The 12,702-nt window shown below is 42.8% G+C and overlaps 1 protein-coding gene across 2 annotated transcripts; it reads right to left on the bottom strand.

Annotated features, from left to right (window-relative positions):
* Positions 1-2,746: 2,746 nt before the first annotated feature.
* Positions 2,747-8,254, bottom strand: LOC307022422 (uncharacterized protein). Of its 2 annotated transcripts, none has more exons than XM_079655233.1 (3): positions 7,929-8,254; positions 7,530-7,796; positions 2,747-7,286 (listed from the first exon to the last, which is right to left on the bottom strand). In XM_079655233.1, the coding sequence occupies exons 1-3, from the start codon at positions 8,143-8,145 to the stop codon at positions 6,265-6,267; spliced, it is 1,506 nt and encodes a 501-aa protein (XP_079511359.1). In that variant the 5' UTR covers positions 8,146-8,254; the 3' UTR covers positions 2,747-6,264. The 2 variants fall into 2 exon arrangements, with proteins under 2 accessions (XP_079511359.1, XP_079511360.1); XM_079655234.1 differs by having other exon boundaries at positions 2,747-7,280.
* Positions 8,255-12,702: the final 4,448 nt, after the last annotated feature.

The raw sequence follows: 12,702 nt of genomic DNA, 5'->3' as shown, positions 1-12,702 counted from the left end.
GAATGTGCATGAAAAAAAAAAAAAAAAAAAAATTATAAGTAATAAATAAATGCATACTTTTACAAAGTTCAAGTGAAATTTCCAATAAAATAAAATAGAAAATTATAACAATATATGACAATAAATATGTATATTAAAAAATATACAGGGCAAAAATAGATATTTAATGATGATGAGGATGATGATGATAAACATATGTATTTAATACAATTTGCAAAGTGAGTCATGATGAAAATGTTTTAAAATAGGAACATTTCTAAAATAACAGTAATAAATAAATAAAATGTAAGCCTGGGCACAAAAGATATAAACAAATAAAAAATAAATGAACACGTTTCAGTTGCTTCAATGAAAGCAAGACAAATATGACAGACTGTGACTCATCTCAAATTCTCTGTTTGCAATTTTGAAACAGTTAATTATCTGTGTTTTTGAAAACTTTTCAGATGATGCACCTTGTCTTTCTTTAATCATTACATTACATTACATTGCATTTAGCTGACGCTTTTATCCCAAGCGACTTACAATAAGTACATTCGATCAGGAAGATACAACCTTGAAGAAAACAGAATCATATAAGTACATCAGGTTTCATAGAGCCAAACATTTCAAGTGCTACTCAACTGGCTTTAGATAAGCCAGCCCTTTATTAGTATATAAGTGCTTTGTTAGTAATTATATCGCTCGAAGTGGAGTCGAAAGAGATGAGTTTTCAGTCTGCGCCGGAAGACGTGCAAGCTATCTGCTGTCCTGATTTCAATGGGGAGCTCATTCCACCATTTTGGAGCCAGGATAGCAAACCCACGTGTTTTTGCTGATGGGAACTTGGGTCCCCCTCGCAGTGCGGGTGCAGCGAGCTGTTTGGCCGATGAAGAGCGGAGTGCACGTGCTGGGGTGTACGGGGGAGAATTTTGGAAGGTTGAAGAGCAGACGAGCCGCTGCATTCTGGATGAGCTGCAGAGGTCGGATGGCACATGCAGGTAGACCAGCCAGGAGGGAGTTGCAGTAGTCTAGGCGTGAGATGACGAGAGCCTGGACCAGAACCTGCGCTGATTTCTGGGTCAGCTGGGGACGTATCCTCCTGATGTTGTAAAGCGTGTATCTGCAGGTATTAGCAGCAATGTTTGCAGTGAAGGACAGTTTGTTATCTAGGATCACACCCAGATTCCTTGCAGTCTGAGTCGGGGAAACAACAGAGGTGCCGATGTTGATTGTTAGGTCAAGAGTGGGACAATCTTTTCCCGGAAGGAAAATCAGTTCAGTCTTGTCAAGGTTGAGCTTGAGGTAATGAGCAGACATCCACCGAGAGATGTCTGCTATGCAAGCAGAGATGCGTGCGACGACCTGGGTCTCTGAGCGGGGAAAGGACAGAATTAGTTGGGTGTCGTCAGCGGAGCAGTGGTATGAAAAACCATGCAGGCTAATGACAGATCTGAGCGAGTTTGTGTACAAGGAGAAGAGGAGGGGACCAAGAACAGAGCCCTGAGGGACCCCTGTAGTTAATTGACAAGGGTCGGACTCGGACCCTCTCCAAGTTACCCTGTAGGTGCGGTCTTTGAGGTATGAGCTGAGGAGGGAAAGTGCAGTGCCTCAAACTCCAGGTTTTTGGAGAGTGCGAAGGAGGATCTGATGGTTCACCGTGTCGAATGCAGCAGACAGGTCCAAAAGGATGATGACAGAGGAGAGGGAGGTTGCTTTAGCAGTGTGCAGTTCCTCAGAGACAGCAAGGAGAGCAGTTTATGTTGAGTGACCTGCCTTGAAACCAGACTGGTGCGGATCCAGAAGGTTGTTCTGATGGAGATAACAGGAGAGTTGTTTAAAGACAGCGCGTTCAAGTGTTTTAGACAGGAACGGGAGGAGAGAGACAGGCCTGTAGTTTATAACATCAGACGGGTTGAGAGTGGGTTTCTTTAGAAGAGGGTTTACTCTTGCCTCCTTGAGACTGTTTGGAAAGTGACCAGAAGTTAGAGAAGTGTTGATGAAATGGGTGAGAAACGGTAGAATATCAGGAGCGATAGTCTGAAGGAGGTTTGAGGGGATAGGGTACAGAGGACAGGTGGTAGGACGGGCAGAGGTAATGAGGGTAAGAACCTCACTTGGAGAGAGAAGGGAAAAGGAGCATGCCTTTGTGAGAATAAAACTTTATTTTTTTCTCTGACAGAAGATGGAAGACTGTGGGCTGACACAAATGAATTGCCTACACTGGAGGATTCAAATGAACTCACATTTTATTTCCAGCTGAAACTGAATACATGACCCTGCACCTGCAGAGATCCCAGATAGACTCACACAACATGCCTTGATTGGGACTGAATGGAAAATAATGATGGTGTACGTGTATCCCCAGAACAGAGGTGGTTGCATGGAAAGGAATTAAAAACCTGAAATGAGGGCATCCATCCCTCTATGAAAACAGAATATATTTGGTTAAATACTATAACACATTGAAATATCATTCCCTACATGAATCCTTCCATCTATTGCATAAAAAGACGATTTATATTGAATCATTAATATCTCGTTAATACCAATAAACCGCTGTATACATTGTAATACACAAGTTTTGTATTGCAGTACAATGTGCAATCTTTTCAATTTATGTAATCTTTTCTTTTTTTGACATTTTGCTTGAACTTTTCATGTTTATAATAATATATATATATTATAATTGTATTGCACCCTCTTAAGTATAATATACTTTCTTTTTTTTTTTTTACTTTATTTATATCATTTTAAAATTGAGCAACTGTCATAAAACCTAATTTCCTGAGGATAAATAAAATATTCAGATTTTGAAATATTTTTCTTAATCTAAATGAGACTCTGCTCCACTGATTGCAGTAATACAAGTCGGAGAGGCCCTTCAAAAAAAGTTGAATTCGAATGGTTAGCATTGGGTGATATTCTATTAGTTATCTTTGTTGCAGGTCTATGCTAACTAACCCTGTAACACTTCATTTAAAACATCAGAACAAGGTTTTATGTTGCCTTCAAGTGCTCCTCATAAAACACTTACACTGCTGTGACATTTTGAGTTGCCTCTGGGCATTTTCAGTGTCAAAAAAGAGCCCATACAGCCTTTACAAATCTTATATAAGTGTATATTTACACACAGGTAGTTGTTATTTGTTTTACCATTAGAAGGCAGTAGGATAAAAGCGGAGTGGTCTCTGCAGACTGCTCAGTTTCATGAAGTGTTGCAACAAGTGTGAGAACTCTGTCTGTAATCTGTCAGGACAGCGTGTGTCTTATTTAAAACATGATTTTCTTAAAATGAACAAAAAAAACTAAACAAGACAACGATTTTGATCCTCTAATATGCAAACATAATTCATAGTGATATCAGTCATCAGAAGAAGTCATTATATCAAATGTTCTCTCCTCTTCTCTGCCTTACTCATATTCAGATTGGATGATTTCCAATGTATCTCTGTGTATCCAGTAAAGAGGGAGGATCATGAATTGTTTGGCTATACAAAAATTAGTTCAAACATAAGCATCAACAGGCATAATACAAATGCAATAAGAAGATGCTAGCACAATCACAAGTGGTTTACCTATGATAAATTAATTCACGTCTGGATATATGTGGACTGGATAAACACTGAGATACTGCAGATGATTTCAAAGTGCGTTGGTTTTCATAACAACAGTTTTCCTTGTTTATATCTGGCTCAAGTTTTTCTTTTCTTTTTTAAAGAAATTATCAATATTCAATACATTAAATAACTAAATAACAATCAATGAACCCCCCCTCAAAAAAAAGATTGGGAAAAAGTGTATAGCTAACAGATATTGGATACATCATTCAAACTCATAGTACATTAATTGCCACATCGTACCACAGGGTCATTAACCATGTTTGGTGCTCTATAAAATTGTTCGCATATTCCATCAAAGAAATCACCTTGATTTCTTATTCTCGTAGTTACTTTTTCCAATATATACATTTAATTAACCAGATTCTTTCATTCCAAATGTATTAAGTTGTTAACTTTGAAACAGTTCCTTTAAATATGACATTATATTTGATACTGAACTTACTTTGGGGCATGAAATGTGGTGCTACTATTTTAACACTGTGTCTTTTGGTTTTGCACTTTTTATTCATTTGGAGAAGATCATAAAAAATGTAATGGTAGCTACCATCTTTAAAAAGTGTACCTGCTTCACATCCAGTCATATTTGATGAAGTCCCAGTGCAGCCAGTGTTGCCGCAGGGCTTCTCAGTGGTGTTTCTGTGGGCTCTTGTTCATCCACATCACATGCTCCCTCCTGGCAGCAGCCACTTGTTTACATTCGATTTATCGTGGCGTCCACCACAATCACAGCTCAGCAAGTTGATGTTGACGCTGATGTTAGTGCGGCCCAAATTATTCTTGAAACATAGTCTTTGAGACGCAACCGCAGTGCATCGCATAATTTCATCTCATGAACTGTCGACACCTCGGTCAAAATTCCTGAGGCGTGCTCGTGAGTAGAATGTGCTATTATAAATGTCTAAAATGTGCTCATTTTTCTTGGATAAAGAAACAGCACACATCCTTGAAATCTAATTTCTTCTCTGACTGGCATCACCCACTCTGACCCTGAAGAAAAAAGCCAGAGCTATTTTTGTTAAGGAGTAATGACAGCCTTTAGTTTGACCTGATTTGCATGATGATCCATCTCCCAGATGAGCTAAGGTTTAAAACCCCTCCTCTAACCTTCCCCTGTACTTTCATTAGCATTTTCTCTTCATTATATGACACGTGAAATCAATGATAGATCAAAGCGTTGACCTTCCCAGAAAATCCCGATGGTTTCCATTAGACAAAAATACTTTAGAAATGATCATAATCTCTTCAGTGTATCGTATAATGGTTCACAGTGAGTGTTTAACCTTCATTAGGAGCTGTATTTGTTTCATGGTCTGCATGAACAAGCAGTGTTTCATTGGTTTTCAATTGGTTTCCATTTTAGGGTACACTGGTTTATAAATTTGGTGCGTTCCTCATTGGTTCTAATGGTTTCCACCTCCCTTTACAGTGATGACTAATAGATCCCAATGCAGTTAGGGATTGCCTTTATTATTTTTCATAACAGTGTGTCAAGATTTTTGCTGTTAGTTAATGGTTTTCATCGCAGTCTGTGAAACACTGGTTTATGGTTTCTATAGGCGCTTATAGGCGCTATAGTACTTTTCCCAGGAATAGTTCCCGGAACTTTCCGGAACTGTACTTAAGTACAGTACTTGAGTAAATGTACTTAGATACTTCCTGTGTCACATGCGGAGACGCGCTGTGGGCGTGTTTGTGTTTACTAACAAGACTATCATGGCGGCAGCGGAGCTCAAGTCGAGTTTCTCCGCCTGGAGATTGTTATGTATGTGTCACATCAGGGCCCTTTCTCATTTCTCGAATTCCCCTCCTCGACTCCCCTCCTCGACTCCTATCCTCGAGACTTAGTCCCGCCCACACGAGATGCGAGCGGAGGAGCCTCAGGAACATCTCCCGTCTACGACCATCACTCTCCGATTCCGTGGCCGAGACCCTCATCCATGCATTCGTCTCCTCCCGGTTGAACTACTGCAACGGAGTCCTGTTCGGGGTTCCCAGTAAAGCCCCGGACAGGCTCCAGTATGTGCAGAACTCGGCTGCCAGGGTGCTCACTCACACCAAGCCCTGGCAGCACATCACCCCCACCCTCATCCACCTCCACTGGCTCCCAGTCAAGCACCGTATCACGTATAAACTCCTTCTTCTGACCTACAAATCCCTCCATGCCCTTGCCCCCCAATACCTGTCTGACCTTCTCCGCCACCACACTCCATCCCGGAAGCTACGATCATCTGGACAGGATCTCCTCTCTACCCCCCGCACCAGGTTGCGGACTTTCGGTGACAGAGCTTTCAGTGTAGCATCCCCCAGCCTCTGGAACTCTCTCCCCCCCGAAATCTGCAGCGCCCCAACCCTGGACACTTTCAAAAAAGCCCTGAAAACGCACCTTTTCACCAAGGCTTTCCCCACTATATAGTTAGTTTGATATATTTATTTTTCCGCTACTTGCTTGCCCCCCCCCCCAACCTGTCTGCCTCTTTTCCCCTACTCCCCCCCTACCAGACTTGTAAAGCGACCTTGGGTTTCGTGAAAGGCGCTATATAAATATTATGTATTATTATTATTATTATTATTATGTTTGAACACAAAAAGATGTTTACTGAAAAGATTAAATGATACTGAATAATACATGATTTCTTATTTACAAGACTACAGCTCCATGACTTTACTCCAATGGGACGACAGACACTGACAGATTAGACAAGGCAACGCAAATAACCCCAATCTTGTCAATTAATGCTAGTGCCTCACCTGGTTTTGTTAGCATGTGCTCTAAGGGCACAGCCCTGCTTTGCAGAATCTGATATTTTCTTCTGACTAATCCTATTACTCTTTCGACATGAATACACACATTAGCTATTTTTCTTGTCTCTTCCACCTCGTATGCTGACAGCTGACTTTTCCCCCTGGTGAATGCAGGCATCTTTAGTGAAGCACAGTAAAATCCCACACTATCGCCAATATCGAACCCACGGTCTGCTAGGACAATATCTCCAGGTAACAGGTTTTTTAGGAGCCCACTCTGTATTGTGATCTGTTTATCACTAACTCTTCCTCCCCAGGCACAAGATATGTAAGTGACATAGCCTTGGGGAGCAACACCAATCAGAAATGTAACAGTATGGTGATGCTTGTAGTTGGACCATGTTTGTGCTCTAGCTAGTAAATTAGAGGGCCTCTCAATAAAAACTTCAGAACAGTCAACAATCACAGCAACTCTACATCCAAATGCCTGTCTGAATCCCATTGGCATTGTAGCTTGAAGTACATGTCGCTCTGGCCACACAATTATAAATTCTGTACTCTCATGAAGTATGTCAATTAACTTATGCCAAATGCTAGAAGCAGTGGAGAGAGAGATGTTGAACCTGAAAGACAAATCTTTCAGAGGGAGATTTAGTCTCAACCTCAGCAAAACTAAAATGAACTGTTCAAATTTGGAGAGCACAGACATAGGGCCACAGGTGATGTAGGGCTCGCACAGTTGAAAAACCTGAAGTAAAACTAAGAAGTTGGAGAGCCCGGTGTAAAACGTTGTCTTCTCTTCGTTGTTCTCAAAGGACTCCTGGTCGAACTTTTTGTCCAGTGACTTTGTCCGAAGATCTCCCAGCTCTGTTGTGTTCTGTCTCAGAACATCCTCCATCCTCTCGATGTCCTCCATCGTTAAATCAGTCTGGCATCCTGCATCTGCACACAATATAGCAGTAGCAAGCATAATTAGTTATTTAAAATAGTCAAATATGAATGTGAATTGTTGTGAAGTTATCTTTTTGACAACCTTTTTACACACATGCAAGTTCTCTGTTCCAATTATTGCAGATTCTCAAGTTAGTACTCTATTTTCTAAACCTAAACCTAATTCAAAGTTTGCATTGATTTTCTGACAATCACATTTGTAATATTTAATAATAATGCTGGTGGTTAATTTACCTTGTTGGTCATTTAATATCCCACTGGTGTCCTCTGGTTGTGGGCTGTCAGACGGGGGCTGCGTCGGTTCTGGGCTCTCGGTTGTCTGCAGGAGATCCAACAAAGCCTCTGCACATTCTGATTGTCTTTGTTGATCTTCCTTGAGCTCCATCCTCTGCTCTCGTCGATGAGATGCCTCTGATCTGGGCTTACTTGTTGTGTGGTAACCGAGGCTAACAGTGGGAGCCCAGTCTACCGACTCAACGTCACCCAAAGCGCTAGGGCACCCTAAAAAGTCCCAACAAAGTCCATATTAGACTACAGGTAACCTAAACATGATCAGTATTACTCAGTAAATAAGCATTTAACCACAACCCAATAATACATAAACAAAGCCACAAAAACCAAGTTAGCTAATACCTCTGATGAAGTGGTCGCTGCAGACACGTGCATTAGACGACTCTGCTCCTCCCGACCGCAGATGTAGGTTTGAAAGCCATTTTTTCCGGCGTTCTTCGGTTAGCTTCTTAAATTGCTCAGCTTTATGGACGACAACCTTCGGCACTCGGTAAAACCTCTTGTTTTTCTCTCGGCCGGATCGATTGGAACAACCGTAAACTACACAACACACCGGCATTTTCACAATGGTAACAGCAGCTAGATCCTCTGTAGAAAATTACTTCCTGACCTCCAATGGAATTTCGCGCCAAAGGAACGCAGCGGTGTGACGTCAAGTGAAACCAAGCTATAGCTGAAATGCACACGGAGGAGTCGAGGAGGGGTGAGGGAGGAGGGGTGCGGGAGGAGACGAAAGGGAGGATACACGCGAGCAGACTACGCGGAAGTGTTTTCACTACTCTCGTATAAAAGCCCCGCCCCCACCTTCACAGCTGCTCGATTTCAACAGAGGAAAACCGACAACTGGAAGATGATTGGAAAAGCGTCACATAAATGTATAAGTGCTCACAGCTCCGTGGGAATTATTATGTGCAATTCATTTCTAAAAGGCTTTCCCATTACTATAATTATAGTTTTATTTAAATGTAGTCTACATTTTACACCAAAAGGGAACACAAAAGCAGGACCAACCATCATACATTGAATTCCTTGACTAACAAGAGAAAGATTCATTCATTTACATAAATATTTAACCAGAAATGGGCCGGTTCTAAGGGTTATTCAGTTAAGCCCGATGAGAGGGGATACAGCTGTGCACATGTCATCATTAACAGACGTAGTTTAAAAGTTACGTTTGAGTGAACGAGGACATCCCAATTAATACCTGAGGACTCCTCTGTCCTCGCGTCATCTCCTCGTGTCTCTCGCTCGCAACTTACTGAGGCGGAGCTAAGATGCAAGGAAGGGAAGCGAGTGAGGGAAAGGAGGAGTCGAGGAGGGGTATTGGGATGAGGCTAGTGCCTTCAAGATGGCACCGGGAGTTTTGGGATGTGTGATGTGGGAGCGTATGCAACAACGTGTTCAATAAATGGTCAACCTAAATGTCGTAGTCCATAGTCTTATATATACAACAGAGATATTCTCACTATTTCACTTTTGTCGAGCACAAAGAAAAGAACGTTTTAGTTAAATGTAAGTTGTGTCTTGGCGGGTCAAAGATCCTATCTACTGCCCAAAACAGCACTTCAAATCTGTTGAAACATCTGCAGAAACAACACGCTGGGACGAAGCTAGTAGCCTAGCTAAGACCACAGACCCAGACTCATCCGATGCCACTCCACCTCCACCTAAGCAACAGCGGCTGGATTTTAACCGAGGGACTGCTAGCCAGGGGAAAGTTGATAAAGCCATTGCATTGTATGTTGTAGAACAAATGCAGGCTATTTTTACTATTTCTATTGCTATTTCTTGATCAACAGATTGTATTATTCTCCAATGCAATAACAGTACTGAAATGAAGGCTATAAGGGCATTAATGGGAGCCTTTTTTTAAGTAACTAATGCGTTACTGTTCACAGTATCCCGTTTTGGTGTAAGTAATCAGTAAAGGAACTGAGTTACTTTTGAAATGAAGTAACTAGTAATGGTAACTAGTTACTGGTTTTCAGTAACTAGCACAACACAGGTCATGAGGCGCTTTCACACCAGAGTACTTTTCCCTCCGAACTAGGCCGATAGGCGGGGGGGGGGGGATTTGGTTTCACACCAAAAATGACCTGGAACTAGTCCTTAGTTCGCGCGAAACTTTTCACCCCCAGATAGTCCCTGCTAGAAAGATAGTACTTTCCTGAGGAGGATATGGTTCGAATTGCAAACCACGCAAAGTTTTGTGAAGCCGCCAGTTTATTTGCTCGCATTAGCCCAGCACACCAACGGAGAGAGACTAACTTATAGCAACACAAAAGAAAATATCGGAGTGGTGCAGTGATGAGGAGGTGTCGGCGCTTCTGGTGATTTACTCGGAAGACGCGACCCAGCAGCTTCTACTGAAGCCAGTCCCCGACTCCAAAGTTTACGAGCATTGTTCGTTAAAGACACGTGCACAGCTCTTATGATGCATCACGTTGTCCCAGGTGTGTCGTATGCATAGTAAATAGGCTCAGCAGCAGACACACCTTAGTGCAAAGTTAAATAGCAGATAAACCACTACAAAGTAAGCCTGCCAGTAAACCCAAAGCAGAAGAAGAAGAAGTGACGTCAGCGGCTTTATTTGCCTAATCCTCCCTCAGGGACTTATTCCGGTGAGAACGCGATCTACTAGGACAGTTCGAGGGACTAAAGAGTTCGGGGGAACAAGTACCGGAAAAGTACTTGGTGTGAAAGTGACATGTGTGATGGTGTATTGTGGCTTCAATTGTTAGATGTTGTGTCTTTTTAATATTTTTTAAATGGTTTGTCTTGATTTTCCTTTACATGTACAGTAATGGCCTATGCTGGTTTACTTTGCATCAGCACATTGGTTTCCTGGTTGTTGAAGTTATGTAATATCTTTTCTATGCCTTCTATAAAGTTGACTGGTGGTATTTTATTGATTCCATTGTGTGGTGGTTACTTCCACCAGGGAGGTTATGTATTTTGTTGGTTTCTTACTTTGTGAACAGGATTATGATAAACAACTGGCCCGATTTTCATGAATCTTGATGGAAATGGACATAGGACGAACCCATTACATTTTGGGGAAAATTTGAATGACTGGGCGGTTAACCACATAATGTTTAACATTGGAAGATGGGGCAATTGTGTTGCATTTATGTGAGGACGAAATTATTGCAAAAAAGCAAGATATTTACTTCAAGAATCCTAATTGGATGTTTTCTTTTTAAATTTTGTTTGGTTTCAATAAAGTTTGAATAGAAATCATCCTATAAAGCTCATGTTCAAATCCATCTTTTACGGTATATAATACCTGCATCACACATGAAGCAAACAAATCCATAGTGTATCGCTGCACACGGTCATGTTACAGCTTTCCACAGTGGGTGTCTGTTTTTGTTGAATATGTCTCTACAAGCTCCAAGTCAAAAGCCAATCACCTGGAATTCTATTAAATCCCTTGGAATTTTCAGGAATTCCTCCTGTCCTAGTTCTCCCTATAACATTTGGAGAGGAGTGTCAAGGGGAGAACTCTGAGGCATGAACTCAATTGCACGACTCAAAACTCAGACTCAGATAGCGTTTCAAAATAAAGACTTTACTGGAATTTGCACAGTAATAAAACAAGGAAAACAAAACCACTCTTTCGAGGAAAACTATAATGCGATCTATAGCATAGGTCCGTGAAAGGTCCGTGAAAAGGTCCGTGAGGTAAGCCGATACGTGGTCTTCGAGAGACAACGAACTGACAATTAACAGGAGGGAGCTAACACAATATATACACAGGTAAAGGGGACACAGTTGGAAACAATCAGGGCGGGGAAAATAATCAAGGACGCAGGAGACAGAAAAGGGGCGGGGAGCGTGGAGGCCTGAAATGAGAGGAAGAAATAATTAAGGGTATAGACATAAAGCACAAGACAAAGGGACATGACAACTCTAACATAAAGAATAAACTTTCACAATAAGTTTCTTGGACATGACAGTACCCCCCCTTCTAGGGACGGCTCCTGACGGCCCAGGCTCCTCTGAGTTGAGGCGGTCAAAATCCTCAATGAGGCTTTTGTCCACGATGAAGCGGGAAGGAATCCATTGCCGCTCCTCAGGACCATAACCCTTCCAGTCAACCAGTAACTGTCGCCCTCTACCCCTTTTCCGACTAGCCAATAGTGACTTGACCGTGTAAACCGGACCTCCATCGATCATCCGGGGGGGCGGGGGGGGTTTGACGGTGGGAACCATAGCGCTCTCCTTCAATGGTTTTAATTTCCCTACATGGAAGGTGGGATGTACCTTCATGGCCCTGGGAAGCCGTAGTCTCACTGAGACTGGGTTTATGACCTTGGTGATGGGAAAAGGACCCACAAACCGGGGAGCCAGTTTTCGGGAGAGTACGTGGAGGGGAAGGTCTCGTGTAGAGAGCCAGACTTTTTGGCCTGGCTGGTATACAGGGGCTGGTCGGCGTTTTCGGTCTGCTGCTCTTTTAACCAGTTGTGAATTCCTGCAGAGTATCTTCCTAGCCGCAGCCCACACGCGCCGACAACGCCTGACCAGAGCGTGGGCAGACGGGACCGTGACCTCCCTCTCCGTGGCTGGGAACAGTGGCGGCTGGTAGCCATAAACACAGTGAAACGGGGACAGGCCCGTGGCAGAAGTAGGGAGGATGTTGTGTGCATACTCAACCCAGGTGAGGTGCTCGCTCCAGGAGGATGGATTCTGGGACACCAGGCAGCGCAGGCAGGTCTCCAGTTCTTGATTTAGGCGCTCTGTCTGGCCGTTAGACTCCGGATGATATCCAGACGAGAGACTGACCGTGGCACCGATGAGGCTGCAGAAACCCTTCCAGAAGCGTGACACAAACTGGGGGCCCCGGTCGGAGACAATATCCTTAGGGAAACCATGAAGCCGAAACACATTCTGCATCATGACCTCCGCCGTTTCCTTAGCTGAGGGCATCTTTGGCAGAGCAATGAAATGTGTCATTTTGGAAAATCTGTCCACTACCGTGAGAACTGTGGTTTTACCTCTAGAGAGGGGCAGGCCAGTGACGAAGTCCATGGAGATCTCTGACCAGGGCCTGTTGGGAATAGGGAGTGGTTGTAATAACCCTATTCGCGACCTGGAAGAGGTCTTGTTTCGAGCG

This window comes from Notothenia rossii (assembly GCF_949606895.1).
Source record: "Notothenia rossii genome assembly, chromosome: 10".
In the NCBI taxonomy this organism is placed as follows: domain Eukaryota; kingdom Metazoa; phylum Chordata; class Actinopteri; order Perciformes; family Nototheniidae; genus Notothenia; species Notothenia rossii.
The sequence above is the reverse complement of the archived record's forward strand: the minus strand, read 5'-3'. Positions and strand labels throughout refer to the sequence as shown.